Here is a 19,343-nt window from a genome sequence, read left to right as displayed (position 1 = left end):
GTGATGCAAAATTCAGGCAGATCACAACTTAGTGTAACCGGATGTAAATTCAGAGCGGACGCCGGACGGTTTTTTTGTGTAGCTTAATTTGTCGTCCGGCTTCAACCGTATCTGTTTGGATCTGACCAGACTCTCTGCCTCTCCAAAGTTGTTTCTTTCTTTTTGAGATAATCGCTGTTTTAAGCGGTGGATATTGACATGGAAGACAGTGAAAAGAAAGCCCCATCAGTAATCGAGCGATATTTCACACGCTGGTATAGAACAGGTGATATGTGCTGATCAGTATTGTCAATTCTGTTTTGTATACTATCAATTGATATATTAGCATAATGCATGTTCAGATTTCTTGAAATATGTTCACTATGCATTTTAAACATGTTGATTAATTACTGTGTTGATGTAAATGATGACGCAGATCTGAAGGGAAAAGTATGCGAGGATCACTGCATTCTACAGCACTCCAACAGGTAACGTTAACTTAAGTTAGGCCTAGATATATGATACAGCCTATATTTATTCCCTCTTTACTGTGAAGTTTTGTTAGTGTTTCTTCAACTACTTACACTTTTACATGGTTCTTTTTGTTATATAAATATCAAAACTAGCAAATACGTTTTATGTATATATTCAATCCAGATCCAGTCTTTCAATCTTAATCTATAAAAATCAACCATGTTTATTGTATGAAATGGTTTATATACATTTTATTTTTTACATAAATTACAGTTGCTACATAGTTGTACACAATCAGAATATATAATCTGAGATATCGATTGAAATGACACCATGTTGGAAATGTTCATGATGCATGCATGACATGTCCACTTTATTTTTAAGTCCACTGGGCTACAAGCATCCATTATCTCTAAATTCACATTTTCTTCTCATCAGAATATGCGTCATCACACTTGCAGAGTCTCATCCTATCCTTCAGAATGGACGAAAAATTAAAAACATAAACTACCAGATCAGTGATGGATGCAGCCGTCTGAAGAACAAGGTGTCTGGAAAGTCAAAGCGAGTGGGTACCTTTGAAATTAATGATAATTGTGATTAATTACTAATATATCTTAATTTACTCTTTTCCTGAACATTACAATACATACAATTTATTCTGCAGGGTGGTCAGTTCCTGACAGAGTTTGCACCACTGTGTAGAATAACGTGTACAGATGAACAGGAATACACCATATACAGGTCAGTTATAGAGAGCGCCACTGGATATGTCACATTCAGTTTCTATAATCATAAAATGATGACAATTCAACTTATATTTTGACAGCTGCATCAGAGGACGTCTCCTAGAAGTAAATGAAGCCATTATGAACAAGCCGGATCTGTTATTGGAAAGGGTGAGCATCTGTGTACATCATAACTCCCAGTACATCTTTTATAAAAAAAAATACTTTTTTCCAAACCTAAGACCACATGTGTGACTTGAGCATTCATTATTTTTGGCACAGCCTTCCACAGAAGGATACATTGCAGTTATATTACCTAAATTTGAAGAGAGTAAGAGCATCACCGAGGGCCTTCTGACCAGAGAACAATACGAGGAGGTTATCGTGAAAAGAAACCAACAAGAAGAGCCTTGCTGAGATCAATTTGCGCTTTGAAACTGCTGAGTCTCCTCTGAGGAATAATTGCTTCAAGCAGGTGAGAACGTCTATGGCATCATGGCTTTGTGCCACTTCAATTTCAAAAAGACATCTTGAGAAAATGACGACTTGAAGGAATAAAGACCTGTCTGCTGGATCCAGAACAGTCTTGGATTTCACTGGGTTGCATTTTGTTGGACCATTATTCATGAGATGCACAAAGATGCCATTTTCATGGTAATAGTTTAGTTTCTTTCATTAAGAACTATTTTCATTTGAGGAGGAACACGTCTATATCCTCGCAGACACATTATTTTCCTTCTGGTTGTTATAAAACTGCTGGAGATCATTGTACTTTTGAGCAAATGCTAAATAAAGGAACAGCTCTCTTCTGTTCATTTATTGCACCTTTCAAATGCTGTGTGTGTTGTGTTTTTTTTTAATCAATCAAGTTTACACATTAACCCCAACTAAGGTCTCAAAACAATTAACAGCCATGTGAACATTTTGTAATTTCCCCAAACAAGATTTTGCACTTTTTATAGAGATAAATTACGTACAGTACATCACAAGTAAAATGTACACTGCCATTTTAAAAGTAATATTTGCATTCAGCAAGGATGCATTAAATTGATCAAAAGCGACAGTAAACATTATATTACAAAATGTTTTCAACACTTATAATAATAATAAATATTTCTTGACAGCAAATCAGCATATTTCTGAAGGATCATGTGGCACTGAAGACCGGAGTAATAGTGATTGAAAATGAATTTATTCCATTCCAGGAATAAATTATATTTTATCAAATAAATGTAGCCATATTAAGCATAAGAGAAAACTTACTGAATCTTGTGATCAGTAGTGTGTAAACATGTATTTTCAATAGGATTGTGTCCATAGCTGAACATGTACCCAGCTGAGAACATTTTAATTGTTTTGAAGTTAGTATGTGCTTTAATAAATGTGTTAATTGAGGAGAATAAGTACTTCATAGATTAATTCGATGACCTTAGTTTAAAACTGAGTTAGTAAGAAATGTGTAAAACCACAGATGCAGAACCGTCATGCTTTGTGCATAAATAAATCACTCAGTCATTAATATTTAAGAAAAATAACGTATATTTAGATTTTCTTCTGATTTAACAATCATTCAATGGTCCAACACTAATACAACTTGAGGTCATAGCTGCACAATCATCTCTAAAGCTTATGGTTTGACTGACTGCAGTATAAATCAGAGGAACATTTTAGCAAAGTATCAACTACAATTGGTGTGTGAGTGGAAACCCAATTCTGAAGAGCCTTTTAATCTGTGCCACACTAAAAAGTTGCTCTCCAGTACACAACAGCCTAAAGTTAAACTATTGATTTATATACCTTCTTCACTCTAACCTTTTAGGTTACTGTACCAAAGCTTGACTTACATTGTTAGGATTGAAGTAAAAATAGAAAATCACAGTGACCTACAAGGCAGTCAATACTATTACAAGAAAGTACACTTAAAGGGTCAGTTCAGCCGAAAATGAAAACACTGTCATTTACTCACCCTCATGTCATTCCAAACCTTTATGATCTTCTGTGGAACATAAAAGAAGATATTTTTAAAATACGTTTCAAGTGTTTTTGTCCATACAACGACCCAATGACTTTCATTATATGGATAAAAACAGTTTTTGGAACTTCAAAATACACTGCCCAGCCAAAAAAAAAAAAAAAACGCTGTTTGGATTTAAATAGGCAAATAAGTCTATGATTGGATCATTCTTGTGATTTATGATGTTTCTAGCATGTTATATGTTTGGCAACAGTTCTTCTAACCCTAACTGATGGAGTGTGTTGCTTTTCATTTCTGAAAGGCAAATTCGGCAACTATTTCAACTTAATACAACCGTTTAGAGATTATTTGGATGGTTAAATAACCTTTTCTGGTGAGAATGGTGACTTTCCCCGCTCCCCCTAACTGTCCTAGGTGGAAAACCAACCTTGCAACATGGGGACTAACGTCCCGGTAAATTGGAAATAGGAAGTCTCATGAGAGGCGAGAACGATCGAGAAACACAAACTGCTTTACGTTAATTCGACATAAACACACACACCGCCCTCAATGTGTATGATGTATTACCCACCTCGGTAGACATAACTCCACACGATAAAGTTGGCCGGCTCCGATAATAACAAATGCACACGAGCAGCGGTAGAAAGGGGGAGGAGGGTGCCACAAGTGAGTTTTTTTACGACATTGTTGTGAAATATGTGCCCCACAGCTCTAGGGGGAGCTCGTTGATGAAACATGCAACAACAAAAGTGAAGAACAGTGAAGAAATAGCTAGAGTTGCCGAGTTCCCCTTTAAACAACCATGTAGGAAGACACATAAAGGTCATATTCCAGGAAGACAAATGTCAAGATTCATCAGGCTTAAACTGTGAAAGAATGGTTAGGAGGGAGCATGAAGAATCATTTTCACGCATGAATCGGCACCTGTGAGTCCAGACATCACAAGTCACAACATTTATTTCCATCAAGAGATGCATACATTTTTGGTCAAGATCTTGTATTGACAATGAAAGAGTCAAGCATTCTGTAAAGTCTCCTCCAGCACATCCTAAAGACTTTCAATGAATTTAAGGTCTGGTGCGATTCATATGTGAAAATGATTCTTCATGCTCCCTCCTAACCATTCTTTAACTATTTGAGCCTGATGAATCTTGACATTGTCATCCTGGAATATGGTTGTGATGTGTCTTCCTACATGGTTGTTTAAGAAATGAAAAGCTATTTGCCTATTTAAATCCAAACAGTGACTTTTTTTTTTTACGCCAGGCGGTGTATCTTTTTTGGTGTTTGACAGAATAAGTCATACAGGTTTGAAACGACATGAGGGTGTCAAAAAATAATTTTAGGATGAACTGTCTCTAAAAGTGGAAATGGTATTTTTCATTAACATCCTTCAGAAATGCCTCTTTGAAAAGTAACTTCCCTTGCTGTAAAATCTCAAACAGAACACCAAGATGCTAATTTCTCATAGTAATATCCAAAGTCACTGAAGTTGTGTCTTACAGCCTTGAGCAGACTGCCATGTGGCAAGACCAGTGTAGGAAGATGACTAAAACTGGATATATTTGGCATCAACTTGAACATGAGGCAGTTATGTTAAATACAGTGTGCAGTTTTTTTGCATCGAAACTTTTTATAATGTACACCTCCATGTTGGCTAATCATGTGAAACGCCGTTGAATATTGTTTCGGTTAAAACCGTAGCTTATTTACTAGCCATTACACTTGAAACAGTTGCATAATGACTTCAACACATGCAATGAAGGGTTTTTCTTCAATATCTTTTGGTATCTGGAATGAGCCTGGTAACGCTAACACTATCGTACACCACAAAGCGAATGGGCAGAATCACAAAGAATGGCACGTTGTGAGTGAGTGCATTGCCATGCACTGTGTATGGGAGAACAGGCAGGATCGCCTTTGGTTTTCAGATCTATTTACTCTCCAGGAATGTTAGATTAGCCATGTGCTGCTCCAGGGATTTGACCCCAAAGCCGTTGGAGCCTTTGCCGTTCAGAGTTTCCTCGCTGACAGGCGTGCTCAGCTGCTTCTCCTTCCAATGCTGAGGAGAAGACAGGCAACTGCATTCGGATGGGCACTGGAATTGAAGGTAGAAGGTAAAGTTAAATACAAACATGCTAGGATTTGATCATCTACATTTTTTAAAGTCACCATGTGTCAAAACAAATGGTGTCTTCTCTTCTAAACAATTAGATAAAGATCTAAATGATAAGAAAAGATATAATAAAACGCAGAGAATTACAGATCTTGGAAAATCTCTAGGGGCCATAACAGAGACGGGGTAAGCCTTAAAATGTAATTGTGTATCTGGGTCGTGGAACTTTCAGCTTGCTGAGAGGGGTGTATTTAGCTTTTGTCCATGCAAGAAATAATAAAATGAGAATGAGGACTGCCCTCAAACTCTGATAGTATAGTCTCAGTCTGTTCATTGCTGTAGAGTGAGAATCCATTTGCGGTATCTTGAGATGACTGTCTGTAGAAGATAGATTTGTATAACGATATCCCGACAGACTTTACAAAGTCGGTCAAGGTTGCCAACCAGTCGCAATAGTGTGGGCCGTGGGAGTTCATAAGCAGGCATAGCTGTCCTCGGAGGGCGAAGAGACAGCTGTGGTGCACTGAACTGAAGTGATCAGAGTAGACCCTGAGATAATATAATCAGAAAAAGAGAATATTATACGCCTACCTGACGACTCCTGAATCTATAAAGGTACACCTTTTACAAGAGTTGAGTAAAATAAATAGAGGAAGTGGCTCGTGATCAAGATAGAGCTGCGTGGTCGCGGTAGAAATCGCGGCACACATGAAATTAAAACGGACAGTTCTTATTATTTATGGAATAATGCAGTATTTATTGTAAATTATTTTTCCATGCACATCATTGTTTATTTTTATTTTTATTCATGTGCCATCGTAATCCCTCCCTCTTGCAGTGACATCTCTTCTCTGATGACATGTTTACTGGCTTGAGTGCGGGGCAACCACAACTATACAGCGGTCCAATTAATTCCCAATGGACAAAAACAAGTCCTGCCCTACATTTTTTGTTGTTTGAAAAGCGGTTTCACTCGGATATATATCACAATAAGGAAGAAAAGACTAACAACTAAGAAAAGACTAGAACATTAGTAGAGGATGCACAGTATCAGTTTATTTAGAGATTTTTTTAAATGCATGTAAATCTATTGTAGGAGACCTCCAAAACAAAATTAGGAGCCTTTAATATAGCATAATAGGGGGGACCTTAATTATGCATGCACATGTCCTCTTTTTTTACATTTTGATTACCTTTGTTTACTCTTTACATCATCTAACACTCTCTGTAAAATCGTAAAATGTAATTGGCCCGAATTTTAATAATCTCTAATAATAACTTAATAGTGTAACACTGTGTCCTTCCTTTACATGTCAAGTTTTTGTCCTGTCCAGCCACAACCGATGTTAAAATTTAGGCTGATATTGATAAGCTGATAATTATTCTTATTATGGCTGATAGATAGCAAATAAATGGCCAATATTAAAATTCTATACTATTTAGACTAAATTAATTTTTAAAAATCCCTATAAACTAAACTCAATAATTTTTAATGCTACAAGTGGATGTAAGCATACCAATATATATATATATATAAAGTATTTTCTGAATATTTATTCATTTTGAGATTTAACCGTTTAACAGATTTAAAGCTTAACTATAAGTTTGTATTAGATGGCATGAAGGTAATATAAATATAAAAATATATACAAATGAGCAAACATAATTAAATATATAATATGTACCGATACCAATACATTTAAAAAAAATTAATCCCAGATCTTCATGTTGCTACCAACCTTTCTGATGAGCTTATTACAGATCGGCAGTAAGTAAACCACCACACTCAAGATGCCTTTGGTATTCTGTATGGATGAGTCGACCTGAACAAGACGAGAAACAGATGCATCATCAGCTAACCAAACTACACAAAATTAAAAAACAATTAACAAGTACAACATGTCTGCTTGTTTGGGCTCACATTTGTCAAGCTATCAGTTTGCTGCGACAAAAAGCTATACATATCTGACAGGTGATTTGTGGAACAGACTGGTTCACACATAATTGTTTTTTCTAAATAAAATGCCTGGAAACCATGCGAGGGGAAGACATGCTGGGAGATTCTGATTGAGCTTGTTTTCCGGAGATCGTTTTCTTGGTTCCACAGCACGACACAAACATAGCCTCTATAAACCCATTTAAACCCGCCTTTGGCTGTGACCTTTGCTTTATCAAAACAGAAGGATGACCCTAGACAGCATGCCATTTTATCAGGTTAAATGGAATCATGATAGAGTAAGGTCAGGGTCTTTGCAAGAGAAGCAGATTTATTATCTAATCATATGTGGCAGTGACCTGTGTCTATATCGTTCTCTTTAAATGCCTATCTAATTTGAATCATCCGATTCTAATTTATAAATTAAAGTGAACTATTGGATTAAATTGTCAAGTCAAACAAACAAAATCCCTATTTATGTCTCATCTGATCCATTCACTGAATCACAAGCACAGGCCTGCGGTTATATTGCATTACCTTCTGAAAGATGGCGCTCTTCCCCTGAACCGGAGTCTTGGCACAGACCTGAAGCTGTTGACATGCGGTTGACAGCTTCTCTGTCTCAGATATAATAAGCATTTGGTCTTCATCCAGCAGCTATAACACAGACACAATATATTACCATAACAGTTAAAGTATGTGCATTGTCTGTTTTGCTTAGAGACTAATTTTTTACATTAGACAGTTTTATTATTATGGCCTTTAAATATGCAAAAGTATTAACATGACAGCCTGAATATATATAAAAAAAAAAAAAAAAAAAAAAATATATATATATATATATACACACACACACACACAAGCAAATTATATTATTTTATTTGTATATATTATATATACTTATTTTACATAATACATATATAATAAAATAGCTTTTGAAACCTATGCATATGCATTGTTTTGTATTCTATGCATATAGCATTGTTTTCCCTTCTTTCTATGACCCTTTCAGGGCTTCCTGAGGCAAGGACAAATTTAACAATCTAATAGCCCTAATTGAGACTTGCACCCAAAACCGCATTAGGTTTGCCAAAGTGAGGTAATTGCTGGATTTGAACTGATGGATAAATAAGTGGACGTAAGCAATTTGTATTAGTTGTACTCTGCTAGCAGCTGGGGAAATGCATTGTGGGTCAGGCATGTTTGAGATTATTAATCAAACCGTGCGGTGTACCACAGGTGTCAGGCTCTGTGATTATGGATGTGTGGCCCCTGTCCGCCCCAGCCGAGCAGGGGTTAACTAACACTGATAGCCATGTCTCTGTGGTCCCAATGAGATGGATGGCAGTCATTACAGTCCTTTATTTACAGGCATCTAATTAAACTGGTACATAAAGGACTGGTGGGTACGCCGAGTGTGTTACCTGTGTGGAGAGAGAGTGGAGGATTGGGCACAGCTGGAGACCTTGGTCTGACAACACCTGGAAAACAATCCATAATGTAAGACCTGATTGCACCAGTGGAAAATGTACAAAATTTGGATTAACAGTATTATGAAATAAAGTGATTAAAATCACAAAAAAATCAGTTAAAGATTTACACTGTACACTGGCACAAGATAAAGACTCTGAAATGACCTGTTAAGATCACATGACCATCTGAATACTATCAAAGTTACTTTCAATGAAAGTCAGTTCACTCCGTGGTCATATTTGCAATACCTCTGGGCAGCTAATAAGGGCATCCAAGACCCGACTTAAATGGGGAAATCCTGAAATCTCACAAAACTACTTGTCTCACTCGTATTTAAAAAAAATATTTCAAATCAGCAAAAAAAAATCGACATTAACCATCCCATAAATGTTGTTTCTTATGCTCAAATAAAATAAAAAAATAAAAACGTATATTTAGGTTGGTCCAGTCAATGCGCATGAAGCAGTTCTAACTGTTCATGCGTGCATGTCTCATGCACACATGCACTGACTGTTTCACAACTGACAGTTTCCAGAGCTTTTAACAGCAGTGACACGATGACCAGTTGCCAAAAAGCTGTTTAATTTAGCACACAAGACTTATTTTGCCATATTTCATGTTGCACATTCTCCCATTCATAGTAATGAGTTCACCAAAGCCTTTGATACTATTTAATCTATTTCAATTGTATAATCTCCAATATCACTTCTGTTTTAGCCAGCAAAACATAAATGACAAATTATTTACAGACAAAAGGTCATTTAATGACAAAAGCAGCATTCAGGAGTCTAATGCAAAGGTTAGTGTCATGCTGTGTCATGTCAAAATTATAATAATTACCCGGAGATTATTTTCGGAGCGCGGCGGATTTTCAGAAACTGGTCGTTACCATAGAAATGCTCATAACATCAAAATTGATCCATGTAGGAAAAATACCGTAATTACGACAGCAAAATACTTAATCGCTATATTAAATCACCTCTTTATGCTCTTGCACAGTTTTAAAGAACAAATCGAATCAGGTAACCATCATACAAAATGGCATACATGTATGGAGGTACATAGTAGACGTTTTAATGTATGGTTGCCGCTGTTTTGACAGAACAAACATAAGTTTGAGACTTTGTTACTTTAAATTATGAGTTTCCAAGTTGTAATTGTGAGTTTGACGTGATCTGTTTACTAGTAGGAAACTCATAATAATGGCAATTGCAAAAGTGAATTCAGTCAAAAGTCAGAAAAGGCCATAAAAAGAGGTACGTATTAGTGCCATTTTAAAGGTTCCTGATTTTGTTTTGGAGGTCTCCTACAATATATTTACATTCATCCAAGGTCAAAAAATTGTACTTTAATTTACTTTAATTTTCTCATATTATACATCACAGCATCAGCTTTATTCTTAGTGTCTGAAATGGTCCAAACAAGGATTCAGTCTCTCTAAACCCCATTTTCCGAGAGCCTACTCTGCTCTGATTGATCAGTAGGGCCAGTCTGTTGTGATTGGTCTACACCTTTAAGTGCATGTTAGAAAACAAACGCCCATTTCCATATCTGAATTGTAGCTACTACGGACGTTTCATTAGCACTTGTATACACAGCGATACGAACCTATTCGAACGTGAGTCCTCGTCCTTTTGAAGTGCATGCAAAATGGATTTGCTTTCGCAGCGCAGAAAACAGCGTCTTCCCCAAAACGTCGACAACACTAACTAAACTCTTTCCAGGCCTCAGCTACAACTGTTGTGTTTGAGGGCGGTCAAATTAGATGTTGTTCACGGACAGCCAAAGAAGACCATAGGCTGCCATTATGAAGATTTGTTACAAACCTACATAGGTTCATACAGGAAGTAAGACTGGAATTATTGACGACTCATTTTATGCAGTTAAGAATCCATTCTTTATTTGGGGAGGTAATAACTCTAATTATCGTGCACTTAGATGTTTGAAACTTTGCAGACCTTTTACATTCACAAACAGCTATATTACACACTAAATGAAAGGTAATATCCAGAAAAGCATAATGGGGCACTTTGAGAGAACTGTGATGTTGAGCAGGTAGGTTTGCTCTGTCAGATAAGAGTGTGTTAAGAGGAAGGTGGTGTGTTTGGGTGGAGGTCAGCATACCCTCTGCTAATAGAAAGACACACTGCCTAATCAGCATTTCCTCCCCATTTACAGCACACAACCTGCTCTGGATCACAGTATCTCACAGACAAATGACAGCTGGCCCTTCTAATAATATATTGATCCATCTTTTCCAGGGGACTCATCGCTCCTAATGACACCTCGAACAGATTCAATTAAAAAAACCTACGAATGCAGGCTTACCTCAGCTTGGTGGAATAGATCCAAAGTTGTCTTTAGCAGGCCTTCCCCCCTAAATCAAAGATGGAAAAACAGCAGAGTTAATAAAATATTCTTAAAGATCCATAAAACTGATTGTGTAGGTTGACAGAGAGTGCAGTTTAACAACAACATGGATTTGTTTCTGAACAGGCATTTTTCAGAAAGCTTAAACTTTCCAGCACACTGTGCTTAATTTCCTGTGTAATATAGCACTACTCGAACCAATCTGGTAATCTGACTATAAAGATTATGAAAAGGGAGTTACCTGGTGAAGAGGTACATGGAATAAGCCATGCTGGATATGATCTGACACAGTCGAACAATCTCATGGTCCTGCCCGTCCCAGCGCTCCACCTCTGAGTCCACATCTGAGGTGAGGAGACACAGTTCCAGCCCCAGCTTAGCAATAGTGGTTTGCTCCTGAATAGATCAAAAGTAGTAAAACTTAAATTACAATTATAATGAAACCGAAAATATAAATATTGAAGCAAATTCAATATATTAAGTACTATAATAGTATCTAAATAATATAAATATAAAAATATATAATATACTTAAATAACACTGCATATCATCTTGACTAAAAGATGCAATAATTTGTAGTTTTGACTTTTAAATAAAATTATTTTGTGACAAAATTCATAAATAAAACTAAATAATTCTGTTTTATCACACTTATACTTATCAGTTGTCCATTTTAGTTTTTTAAATCTTAATTAACTTCCATTGTAGCTTATGTTATGTCAAGTCCAGGTCATTATAGACAGGGGGTCAAGGACTGAAAATGCACATATTGTAATCTACATATGGAAATGGAATGGCAAACGGCTATATAATTTGCTGGAAAGAAATTACAAATAAGGTCAAGAACAGAGCATGACAGAATTTTTTTTAACCCAGTTATTTAACATTATTCCAACTTCTGGTCAGACAATATTTTATTATGAGAACTTGTACCTCAGCATCAAGTTTGGCAGCCTTGACTGTCTTCAGGTTAGCAGAGTGTTTCTAGAGAATAGATGAATCAGTAAATATAATGAAGTACATGATATGGAAAGAGAAATTTGTAATAAAAGTCATAATTGCTTCTAGGACTCACCCCTGGTCTCGGAAGAGACAGATATGTTTTCTTATCACCTAAAATGGGGTAGAAATTTTATATATTAAGACCAAAAATATCCATAACATAAAACATGCCAACAGAACCCTATAAAACATGATTCAAATGTACGTCTAGCCTAAAAATGGCTGTGTATTATGATGTGGATGAACAGATACAAAGGCATGATCTTGGGGGGGTGACAGTTTGTTTGGGGAAATATCTTGGTTGGCACTGATGATGACTGGGAATCTCTCATCTGGAACAAAACATCTCCCCAGGCACCGGATTTCTTTCATGTTACTGATGCCTTCCTTCAAACTCTGACACCAACATAAAGCGTTTTATGTGCTGCCATGAAAAAACCACAGTTTCACTCGGAAGAGTCGACATCGCTCAAAACACATCCTTGAGCGGAGTGTCCAAATACAGACAGGCAAAAGGACTTTCACAGACCTGTAATCTTTGTGGGACCGCTGTGTGCGCCCATAACCTTGCCTACGGAGGTTTAACCAGTCTCTATTCAATTACCTCATGTGCGGAATGTGGATGTAGTGTAAATGTCAAAGCCGCACATCTTTAGCGGATGGAAAAGATAGCAATCTGGCCACGAGGAAAAAGACCTTTAAAAACTGTTATCGCTGCCCTGCCCATAGGCATGAGCAAATGCATTTTCTGCACCTGAAAATAACTTCTACTAAATGGAATCAAAGCACTCTTAGAAGCCAGATTACAATACTGTAGCATGTACTGTGGTAGTGTGGTAAATGCAGATTACATGACGTACGGGCGCTTCATATCTTGGGCTGGAAGAAGCTGCAAGAAGGACCTGTTCGAGTTTGTAGTCCTATAAGACTGAACAGCTTGATTGACGTACCTCTGCGGCCCTCAAACACATCATTGATCTCCTTCAGTAGGATGGCCATGTCGCACAGCTGGGACTCCCAGGCCTCGCAAAACACATCCAGGTTTTCTTTGGCTATCTTGCTTGTGGGGTGCAGAGCAAGGGTCTGTGCCGCCGAGATGATCTGAGAGGAAAAAATTGGGAGGAAACAGCACACTGATTTTAGCACACTATTTTCAAGATCTTTCTCACCACTTTTAAATACATGACCATTAAAAAAATGGTAGATCCCCGAAACCAGTGTCACAGAGCGGGCGAGTTACGGATACATGGTGTAAAATTTTTATTAATCAAAAATCATGTCGAATTAATTGAAATCATGAATTTTTTTATATAAACAATTATTAAAACTTATACAATATATATTTTTTAAATTCTATGAAATGGGTTTTTTTCACACAAATTCGGTGTTGTTGTTTTTTGGTAATAAAATGAAGACATTAAAACATTAATTACATTTATTTTAATCATATGAAATTAAACAAACTTTTTGTCAAACAACGTGCTGCACAATGAGCTTTAATGTTACAATTAAAACCTTGAAGAAAAATTTTGATTATTCCTTAAAAAATAAAGATTTGATCATAATTTATTTGTATTAGTGTTAGTATAATTATTAGTATTTGTCATTCTTTCAGAGTGGAAACACTATTACATGTTACGAAAGATTTCTATTTCAAATAAATGCTGTTCCTATTCCAAGAATCCTGAAAAAATGTATCATAAAACAACTGTTTTCAACGTCGATAATAATAAATGGTTCTTGAGCATCAAATCATCATATAAGAATGCTTTTCTGAATCATGTGACAGTGAAGACTGGAGTAATAGCTGCTGAAAATCATCCATCACCCATCCAAAAAAAAAATCCATCACAGGAATAAATGTCATTTTAAAATATATTAAAACAGAAAGCAGATACTTTAAATTGTAGTCAGATTTTATAATATTACTGTTTTCACTTTATTTTGATCAAATGAATGCAGCCTTGGTGAGAGGAAGAGACTTCCTTCAAAAACATTTTAACTTTTGAACTGTAGTGTAATTTTTATTAGACTGCATAATTTGACTCCTGTGCAACATCTGAATATCAATATTCATCGTTGGTTTCTCTCCAGTGTCCCACAGCATAAATGCAGCATCTAACTCTGTCGGCAACTGCATAATTATGATTTACAGCTTACTGGGAGGACGTTTAAAAAAAAACACACACACACACACACACACACACACACACACACACACACACACACACACACACACACACACACACACACACACACACACACACACACACACACACACACACACACACACACAGGAGAAGCAGAGCTGGTCTCCGCTGAGGGTGTGGATTCAGCTGGATAATTACCTGTGGCTTTTGGAATAACTGATAAAGCAACTCATTATCAGCACCCCTGAAGCTGCTGCTCTCCTACTGTGCTCTTATTGGCTGCCTGATCTTTAGGCCTTATCATTATTGGTTGCATGCATGCAATCAGTAATGCTAATGAAGCGTGCTGATGAAATGCACTGCCAATATACTCGGTTAAATATTGCATTCTGCATTTTGGCCCAATCCAACCTTTTCTAATTAAATGTTTGTATTGAAAAGGGAAACTTGAACAGCAAAGATGATTTCAATACATGCTTTAGTTTTTCCATCCAGCTCTGTACGCTGAAGATGCATTTTAATTGCAATTTCTTGCTATTTTATGCCTGCGTGTCAAGGTGTGTTTGCCTCGGCTGTTTTTCTATAATCAGAGCAGCAAAGTCAACAACAGAGCACAAAATGTGTCAAATAAGCATTGTTGATTTTTGAAAAATAAGCATGAATAACAAAAAAAGGCGAGTAACAATATTCAGTGTTTTTATTAACAAAATCTATATAGTGTAAGTCTCTGAAAGCCTTCCAAGTAACATATCAAGCTGAGATGCCAGATTCCTACTCTTATAGCAGACAACCTCTCTTTTGTTTACCTGCGGACCAATGACACGAAAAGTTTCCTCAGCGTGAATGCAGGTGATCTCCAACGGCTCGGTCCCCGAAATGTGGCAGAGCAAACGACAAGTCTGAAATCAGAATAAATGGCACCAAATTAAAGTCAAACCTATAGTGATATGTAAAAAGTAGATTATACAATGTGTTATTGTTAATTGCATTGCAATGCATCAATCTGATAATAAAAGTATTGAAGCCACATATTATGGAGTATAATAACTATGATAGTACCGATAATAATAATGAGTTTATTTCAAATCCAAAATTATTTTCATAAACTCCTATAATTTGCCTAATGTATTATTTTGTTAATATTCCACAACGGTGTAAATCGACCCTGCAGAAGAAATCGTGTTAAATAGTGCAGTCACCTCCACCAACTGCTCTTTGTGTTCGGTGAGTGTGCCGGCGTAGTCAGCCACAGCCTCCAGGTTTCCATCCCCACCCGAGGCCTTCAGGGCCTGCAGCACCAGATGATCTGAATGCAGCTTCAGTAGTTCAGTGGCCCTCCCCACTGCTACCTTATGAAGCTAAACGAAAGGGAAAATGTGCAATAATGTGGGCAGACCAGTGAATTCCCCCAAGTATTGGTATTAATTACATGCTAAACAAGATAATATTGTTTTAGGAAGATAAATGTTATTTTTTAAACACTTATTAACTTTAGACATTTTTTTATTGTAATATGAACATCCATGCAGCAACTGTACTGGTTCAATAATAATTAAAAACTAACAATACAATACACCATCAATCCTTCTTCCAAAACGTGTTATTGTCTTACCTTGATTCACTACGGTAAGCCTATTATAAGTGTTTATATTTTAGGCCAAGCGGGATGCTTTTCACAGGAAATTGTGTACTTGTGTCACTCGCCCATGCGTGTCTATGTGCACTATGGATACACGCCAATATAGGCATTGTAGCGACTGACCGAATCCTGTTTTCCTTTCACTACTGAACAAATATGAACACATCAATGTTTAATTCACAAAACCTTGAATCATGTGAAATGGTGCCCCAATGTCTGCCAGCAGGTCATTGATTAACTCCATTTATGACCTATTGCGCAATCAAGAAACAGGTCCCCGTTGTTCTCGAAACCCTCACGTGGTACACACCACGGATGGACAGATGCTGACCATAAGGATACCCAGACGCACACGCCACACATACCCGCACACAAACGTCCTTTGTGTGCAACTTAGGATAGAAATGTCCTTAATGTATATAACACAGAATCTTATCTGACCTTCCTGTATGCATGCATATCTAATTAGTTTTGTCTTATTCTATAGATGTAATTTGAGACTGGTCTGTAACTTCGAATCTTAAGTGTATTTCTAAAGAAAGATTACCTAACAGGATCATCTTCTGTAACTCTCCCTCTTGCTAGGTCATAAAACTTTATGACCCCCAAAAGGAATTCCAAGGGAATCACAGCTCCCACTTGAATTCTGATAAAGAAAGAGGAATAGACTCTGCAATCTTATATTTTCTATAAGTATAACCACTTAAGAAATGTATAAACATGAATTTGATCTTTCCTAGGTCATGGTAGCCGGTATTATGGCTTTATAGTCATGTGAGTGAACATTAAATGTGTGTAATTCTGCATATGAATGAAACTTTATGTTTCTTCTACTCTTTCCGGCCATTCTTGGTACCTGTTTGACCGTCTTGTTTTGACTAAACAAGTCATACATAGGATATTACAGTAAAATGTATTGTTCTGTGTGTACAATCTTTCTGGGTAGAAATGACAAAATTTCATACCATCATAAATTATCCTGACAGGACAAAGAAGAACTTTTCCCGCTCGAGATACTCTAAGATAATTGGTCCACGTACGCGAAGCAGGCGTGAACCCCTCCTCTCCATAAAAGACTGACACAGAAGTTTCTCACTGAGCACTAGAGAGCACTTACGTTTCCAGAGAGAAGACCCATGACTCCCGTTAGGGAGTTTTCCTCCGTTTCTATCTTCTTTTCTTTAAGTCTTTTCTTTATTTTCGTCTTCGGACCTTTCCTACGTTCAGTGAAATGAACAGCCTGCAACTTCAACTTTAAAAGGACTCTTTGAAATCCCCGCGGCTCTTAAAGGAAACACGCAAGCTGCGCTCAACGGAAGAAGATGGGAGTGTGAGCTCTCATCTCCGTTTTTCCTGTCTTTACTAAGTTTCAGTCTCATTTTCGCCTCTCCCTCCAGAACGCTGGACCTCCAACTATTTCCTTGGTAACTTCACGTTCGGTGAACCTTTAAAACTTCCCGCGAGTCTGCTCGCCCCGGAAGATACGAGAGAACAAGGCTATAGCGCCGAAGGACAAACACACATACGACTCTGCGTTCCTCAGCAACACAAAGAGAACCATACGCAAGTATAGGTTATTGATTTGATTGATGTGATTTCTTGTTGTCTCTCTAAGGGTTACGTTGTCTGTGATTTTTGCCATGCTGCGATCACCCCGGTGATCTCTCTCATCCTGACCGTTAGTTTCACTTTCTCATCCTCTTACTCTCTCTCTCTCTCTCTCTCCCAATCTCTCTCTCATTCCCGTTTGTTACTCGTCTGTCTCATTAGTTTTACTGTTTACTGTACATACATGTATCCCGTGTTTAAATGTAGAATTCTGTATCCGTAGTTTCATTTTATTAAAACCATAATATTCTTGATTGCTAATTGTCTAAAATGCTCATTTTACAAAGTCAATGAAATGTTGGTCCTTTAGCTACAAAAAGCTTTATTATTTACTACGTTGAGTAGTTTAATTTGATAAACAGGAAAATTTATGTTCACGGCCAGAAAATTAATATTTCTTGGAGTTTATAAGAAGTGATGACTTTTGTTCGGAAGTTGATGAGTTAATCTTACGGCCGTTTGCTGGACAAACAGATTGTTCGATAACTAAATTAATTCCATTTAAGGTCATCTCATATAATCGATCTGTAATAAGACTATTGATATATTAATGACGAACCATAACCCATTATGGTGAGCATTCACAATCGATCTATTTTCAGCTTCGATAATTTAACTGTAATATGCAATATATTAATCATTCATGATTAATTATTAAATTCCCTATATATAATTTGAGCTAATTTAATGTAAGACTCATTGTCGCCACAGCATGTTGACAATTTTGTGAGAAATTGTCCATTCAAGCACAAGATCCCGTGAAAGAGAAATCAATTCAGTATGTGTGTGCTCCGGAAACTTCTTACACAGTGAGTACCAAATTGAGCTCTTTCGCTTCTTCTTGCACTTGAATGCTTAAAAACACTTGCAAATGCTGAACGTTCATGACGATGCAGCACTGGCCTGATCAAGACAGTGACAGTTCCGTCAACTCTTGGCAATCAGGCAGTCATTATTGTCGAGCCCTGCATTTAGATCCAGTGCGTCAATTCTGTGTCAGTTCATGTGTACGCCTCTCTTTTTCTCAGGTTGAGTGCTCGTGCGTGAGAAAACGACAGAATCTGCTCTCGGCCAAACGACGGTGCGAAAAGCTCAGCAGGCAATTAAATTATATCTGCACTAAACTTGATTTTTGCCTCTAACTGAATCACAGGCGGCTGAAATCGTACAATGTACTAGCCATTGGCTAATAAAGACAGTTTTTAGTCATCTAGAGTGAAATTTGGTCGCATATGCGAGTGATTTACGAGGGTTGATATTATTAAATTAATTAATAAATTTTTTCTCTTTCCCAGATCAATAAACTATTTAAATAGGGTCTTATGTCCTATATACAGGTGATAATAAGACCCCCAAACACAGTACTTTACATTTTCACATAAACTGTTAACATTTCCACAGACTATGGAACCTCTTTGAACTATTTGATCTGTACTATCTATTTGTTTTTGTGTTGTCTGTTTAGCATTCTTTTATGTTTGTATAATCCCAGTCAACAAAAAAAGGCTGTATATAATTTGTTACATGACAATAAAAAAGCAATTTTAATTTCAAATCATCTTCAAATGTGTCAATTATCAAAATGGATTAAATAAATGATTCATTACAAACTGATATCTCAGTATTTATGAGCCATTCATTAAAAGAATTGGCTCATAAGAGTAATTTGTTCATGAATCAGACTACAGGGTCCTTATTTGTTTTTGCATGTTTAGGCAATGCAATAGAAAGATATGTAGTCTTTCTTTTATTCTTAACTCATGATATTCAATTCAAATACAAATTTACAACTTGAGCAAATATGAGTTGTCATGGCACTGTAAATTCAGCAGAGGCGCGCTATAAGAAAGACTGCAATGGACGCCTCTTAAGAAAGATGCTTTTGCTCATGGG

At 36.8% G+C, this 19,343-nt stretch overlaps 2 protein-coding genes across 5 annotated transcripts in view; one reads left to right on the top strand and one right to left on the bottom strand.

The window, feature by feature from the left end:
- Positions 1 to 72: 72 nt before the first annotated feature.
- abitram (actin binding transcription modulator) lies at positions 73 to 2,014 on the top strand. 2 transcript variants are annotated; one of them, XM_077196188.1, is made up of 6 exons: positions 73 to 265; positions 416 to 467; positions 892 to 1,021; positions 1,121 to 1,197; positions 1,283 to 1,352; positions 1,464 to 2,014. In XM_077196188.1, the coding sequence occupies exons 1-6, from the start codon at positions 199 to 201 to the stop codon at positions 1,596 to 1,598; spliced, it is 531 nt and encodes a 176-aa protein (XP_077052303.1). In that variant the 5' UTR covers positions 73 to 198; the 3' UTR covers positions 1,599 to 2,014. The 2 variants fall into 2 exon arrangements, with proteins under 2 accessions (XP_077052303.1, XP_077052302.1); XM_077196187.1 differs by having other exon boundaries at positions 1,283 to 1,364; positions 1,464 to 1,736.
- A 688-nt stretch (positions 2,015 to 2,702) lies between these two features.
- Positions 2,703 to 19,343, bottom strand: part of ctnnal1 (catenin (cadherin-associated protein), alpha-like 1) — an 82,863-nt gene continuing 66,222 nt past the window's right edge. For 2 of the 3 annotated variants that reach the window (XM_077196186.1, XM_077196184.1), the window contains exons 9-20: positions 15,403 to 15,561; positions 15,010 to 15,102; positions 13,004 to 13,154; positions 12,127 to 12,164; positions 11,985 to 12,035; positions 11,293 to 11,447; positions 11,010 to 11,058; positions 8,633 to 8,689; positions 7,746 to 7,865; positions 7,012 to 7,095; positions 4,829 to 5,254; positions 2,703 to 3,320 (exon numbers count right to left, since the gene is read on the bottom strand). In XM_077196186.1, coding sequence (XP_077052301.1) covers positions 5,090 to 5,254; positions 7,012 to 7,095; positions 7,746 to 7,865; positions 8,633 to 8,689; positions 11,010 to 11,058; positions 11,293 to 11,447; positions 11,985 to 12,035; positions 12,127 to 12,164; positions 13,004 to 13,154; positions 15,010 to 15,102; positions 15,403 to 15,561 — 1,122 coding nt within the window. In that variant the 3' untranslated portion in view covers positions 2,703 to 3,320; positions 4,829 to 5,089. Of the gene's footprint in view, positions 5,255 to 7,011; positions 7,096 to 7,745; positions 7,866 to 8,632; positions 8,690 to 11,009; positions 11,059 to 11,292; positions 11,448 to 11,984; positions 12,036 to 12,126; positions 12,165 to 13,003; positions 13,155 to 15,009; positions 15,103 to 15,402; positions 15,562 to 19,343 lie in introns of all 3 variants that reach the window. The other variant, XM_077196185.1, reaches the window with a different exon arrangement.

The sequence above is a fragment of the Siphateles boraxobius genome, unplaced genomic scaffold (assembly GCF_051911475.1).
Source record: "Siphateles boraxobius isolate OS27281-9 unplaced genomic scaffold, OSU_SipBor_1 35, whole genome shotgun sequence".
Taxonomy (NCBI): Eukaryota; Metazoa; Chordata; class Actinopteri; order Cypriniformes; family Leuciscidae; genus Siphateles; species Siphateles boraxobius.
Note: the sequence above shows the minus strand (reverse complement) of the source record. Positions and strands in the feature narration are given on the sequence as shown.

What these genes read in the sequence shown, in the direction of transcription:
- abitram (XM_077196187.1), top strand. Translation starts at nt 199, where the DNA reads ATGGAAGACAGTGAAAAGAAAGCCCCATCAGTAATCGAGCGATATTTC. An exon ending in CACACGCTGGTATAGAACAG is followed by an intron (nt 266 to 415) that starts GTGATATGTGCT and finishes ATGATGACGCAG; the next exon opens with ATCTGAAGGGAAAAGTATGC. An exon ending in CAGGAATACACCATATACAG is followed by an intron (nt 1,198 to 1,282) that starts GTCAGTTATAGA and finishes ATATTTTGACAG; the next exon opens with CTGCATCAGAGGACGTCTCC.